Raw genomic sequence first — 3566 nt, forward strand, 5'->3', positions numbered from 1 at the left:
TTGGATATCCATGGGGTCTTTACTAATAAAGTAGGATATCCAGGGGTAAGCATCTTTATAAGAGAGTATATCCAGGGGGTTGTGCATATTTTTAAGATTGGATATCCATGGGGTCTTTACTAATAAAGTAGGATATCCAGTTCAATACTTCGAAATACAGTAGGGGTAAAAAGCCAATTTCAAGATTTCTAGAACTTTAGGAAAATAAAGTTATGAAGACTTTTGTAATGGCAATTATTTTCGTTTTAAGATTTTTAGAACTTTAAAGAAAGAAAATTATGAAGATTTTTCTAATGAAAGGTCCACGTTATTTGGTTGCCGCCGCCATTTGTTCATTTTTACAATTCAATGAAGGTATTTTATATGTTTTTTTTTGTTTTCTTGAAATATTTTGATTAAAAACACCCCTGTCTCAGTGACCTTTAGGGGAATTATTTATCCAGTTTAGAAAATGAAGGTGTCAATGGGGGTTGTTTAAAATGTCTCACTTTTGGGTGAGGGTATTAATTCTTTTACTTAAGGGAATCCAATCAGTTTTGCGTTATACAAGATCTACATCACCACAAGAAATTACCGTTTTTTGTTTAATGAAGTTTTAGAATCACTTTTTTTTAAACGCTTTCTTTGGTAATTTTCAAAAGTTGTTTAAACTAAAGCCTCCCTGTGTGGTTTCTATAATTTCTGATATTTCTCTGACCTTTTAGCTCTTACAATCGAGACATCATCACCAGAAAAATATGAATCTGGAAAACCAGCCACTCTGCGATGGGATGTTACGTACATAGGAGATAAAAATCTCCACTCAATGAGACTAGATGTTTACCTTCAAGAAAATGGGACGCGAATACTTGTGGGTACCCACGCTGGTGTGGAAAAAGACTTCCCCGATTTTGATACTGAAATCAGTCCAGCATCAAATTCAATATCAGTCAACGTGACCATTAAAAAACTCAAGTCTGGTGATTTTTACAACTTCACTTTGGAGGCCGTCGAACAAAAGAAAACACCGCCATTTGAGATTGTCGGCCGACAGGAAAAGGCGATTGTCGTATCTGTCGTATCTGACGTCAAAAGTAAGAATATCTGAAACAAAATAATTTGACTGCAAGCACTGACCTTTATATACCCTGGAGCAAGTTTCTAAGTCCAGACAAAGCAAAATCTTTGATCGGAGTTTTTTGAAAAGTGATACCCTAATGGTGGCACTACTCATTAGCGGTGTAAATGCATCGAGAGTGCTAGATCTACTTTCCCTCGAAAGGAAAACTTTTGATGATGTAGTGCAGTTAAGGCCGGTCTCCACTTGTGTGCGCTGCGATCGCACTTTTTGGCTTCAATCCTTTTTGCTTGGAAAAAAGATTACGTCATAAAAATGTAGCGCGCGCTTGTAAAAAATGTTGAACACATTTCAACTTTTTTTAACCGTTACGTCAGATCGCACCAATGGAGTTGCTTCATTTTTCTTTTGACCAATAGCGTGGAAGCTTTGCTTGAAAAAGTGCGATTGAAGCGTATGCAAGTGGAGACCGGCCTTTAGACATTAATCTTTAACACTGCAATGACTTCTTTACGGGTACCAAGTAAAAAAAAACTTCGATCAAAGATGGCGGATATAGCTTGGTCCAGGGTATATAAAGGTCAGTGGCTGCAAGTTGTAATTTTATCTTAAATAATATTTTTCTCAATCATCAGCCACGGATCTTTTTCTCGGCAGTATTGGAGGCGAAAATCGACAAGTCAATAACAGTACATTTATTTGCTTGATATTTCCAAATCTGAAAAATCATATTTTCAAAATATTTCCAACTTTTGGAAATATGCATGAAATATGATATTTACAAAAGTATATGGCATTATCATATTCTCAAGATATTTCCAGGATTGAAAATCTCTTATTTCGCCCAGTGTGATGTTTGCTTTATACATCCAAACTTACCTTCTAGTACTATCAAAATAATTGTATATAAAAAAAAAGGAAAGGAAAGTAGGAAGAAAACTTATTATCTCCGTAATATTTGAAATATGGCATACACTAAAAACCAAGTTTCCAAATTTACGGAAGCAACGGAAAGCAATGTATGAGAAAAATAAAAACGAACGTATCGCAAAGGTCTTCAACTTTTGATCTAAAAGTGGTATGAAAAATCGGAATATTTATCTAGAAGAACATCCAAAATTTTAAAAAATCATCCAAAATCAGTTTTAAGTTTAAAAATGTTCTTAACCCTTTAAGTGCCAACGTCGAGTATATTTGACATATTTGCTATGAAGGGGGCGAAGCCCTCCTGTAATGCCCAGTTTGAGTTACAAATCGTCATTTTTGGTCCAACTAGTAGGAATTGGGTTTTGCTTTATGTTCAAGCAAAATAAATTCAAAAGCGAGCCTTTCCAGCAAGATTTCAAGCCAAAAAGTAAAAAAAAAATGGAAAAATTTGACAAAAATCCACTTTTTTGAGATTTTGACCGTTTTTTGACCATTTTTGGTCAACGAAATGATCCAAGAACTTCCAAATTTGGTTCTGTTTTACTTTGTTCTGTCCTTTAGCGAATTGATCTGAAGTTTTATCATTGGGGCACCTTTCCATCATTCAGTCAGGTCCACGCAGCGAGCCTGACTGCTTTAATTACCCTAACCTAACCCCCCTTAGCATTTTCTTTAAAAACTTAGAAAAAAAAGGACCGTGGCACTTAAAGGGTTAAAATGTTCTCATTTTGACCATTTTGTGGAAATATTGGGCGATTTTCTCAAGAAATCGGATAACTTAGAGTTCCCAAAGCCTGAAAATGTTCTTAACTTGTTCTTATAATATTTTGGCCATCGAAGCCTGATATAGTTTGTTCCTATAAAAAACGTGTTAGTAAACAATAGAAATTTTTTACTTAACAGAGAAAATGCTCACTCTATCTTCATTTTTTATTTCTTTTTAAATTATCCAAAGCTTACATTAAAACACTTGAAATTTTCTTTTCAACGAGGTATTAAGTTTAATTATATATTTTCTCAACCTGAAGAGTAATGTTTATAAAAGGCACGGACTTCCAATTACTCTATGAACACACGTTTTTATATAAGAATATACTTTTTCTGAAACTTTTTTCGTTCTTTTTTTTTTAGACTTGACATGTGCAAAAGGATCCAAACTCTCGTCAGATGGGAAAAAGTGTGAAAAGATCAAGGATGGAAGTAATTCCACTGCCATTATTCTGGTCAGCGTTCTTGTCCCCCTTTTGATTCTAGTGGTATTGGTATTGGGTATTGTAGCGTTTCGCAGGTAATACAAACATAAATTAAAAATATTTAGCCGTATAGAGATGTAGTGGTATAGTGGTTAACATCCTTGACTCCCGCCTGGGAGGCCCGAGTTCGATACGCACCATGTCTCTACGAATCACTTGGCAAGTGAATATACCTTCGCCCGGGTCAACTAATGCCATGTGAGGGGAAATGGATACCATTACTCTGATGCAAGAGTGTGGGTGGATTAGATAGACATTTTGCTGTGCCGTAACACTCATAAGGTTCGGCCTCGTGTGAGCATCGCTCTCCCAGTGTCGTTCGAGTGTCG

The 3566-nt window shown here is 35.6% G+C and overlaps 1 protein-coding gene across 1 annotated transcript; it reads left to right on the forward strand.

The window, feature by feature from the left end:
* Positions 1-252: 252 nt before the first annotated feature.
* LOC136824343 (uncharacterized) lies at positions 253-3272 on the forward strand (the record flags this gene model as incomplete). Its single annotated transcript, XM_067080496.1, is given in 3 exon segments — positions 253-354; positions 705-1073; positions 3116-3272. Coding segments are annotated over 3 exon segments (602 nt in total), but the record flags the coding sequence as incomplete, so codon positions are not given.
* Positions 3273-3566: the final 294 nt, after the last annotated feature.

Source organism: Clytia hemisphaerica, unplaced genomic scaffold (genome assembly GCF_902728285.1).
Source record: "Clytia hemisphaerica strain Z4C2 unplaced genomic scaffold, Clytia hemisphaerica genome assembly, whole genome shotgun sequence".
Classification (NCBI taxonomy): domain Eukaryota; kingdom Metazoa; phylum Cnidaria; class Hydrozoa; order Leptothecata; family Clytiidae; genus Clytia; species Clytia hemisphaerica.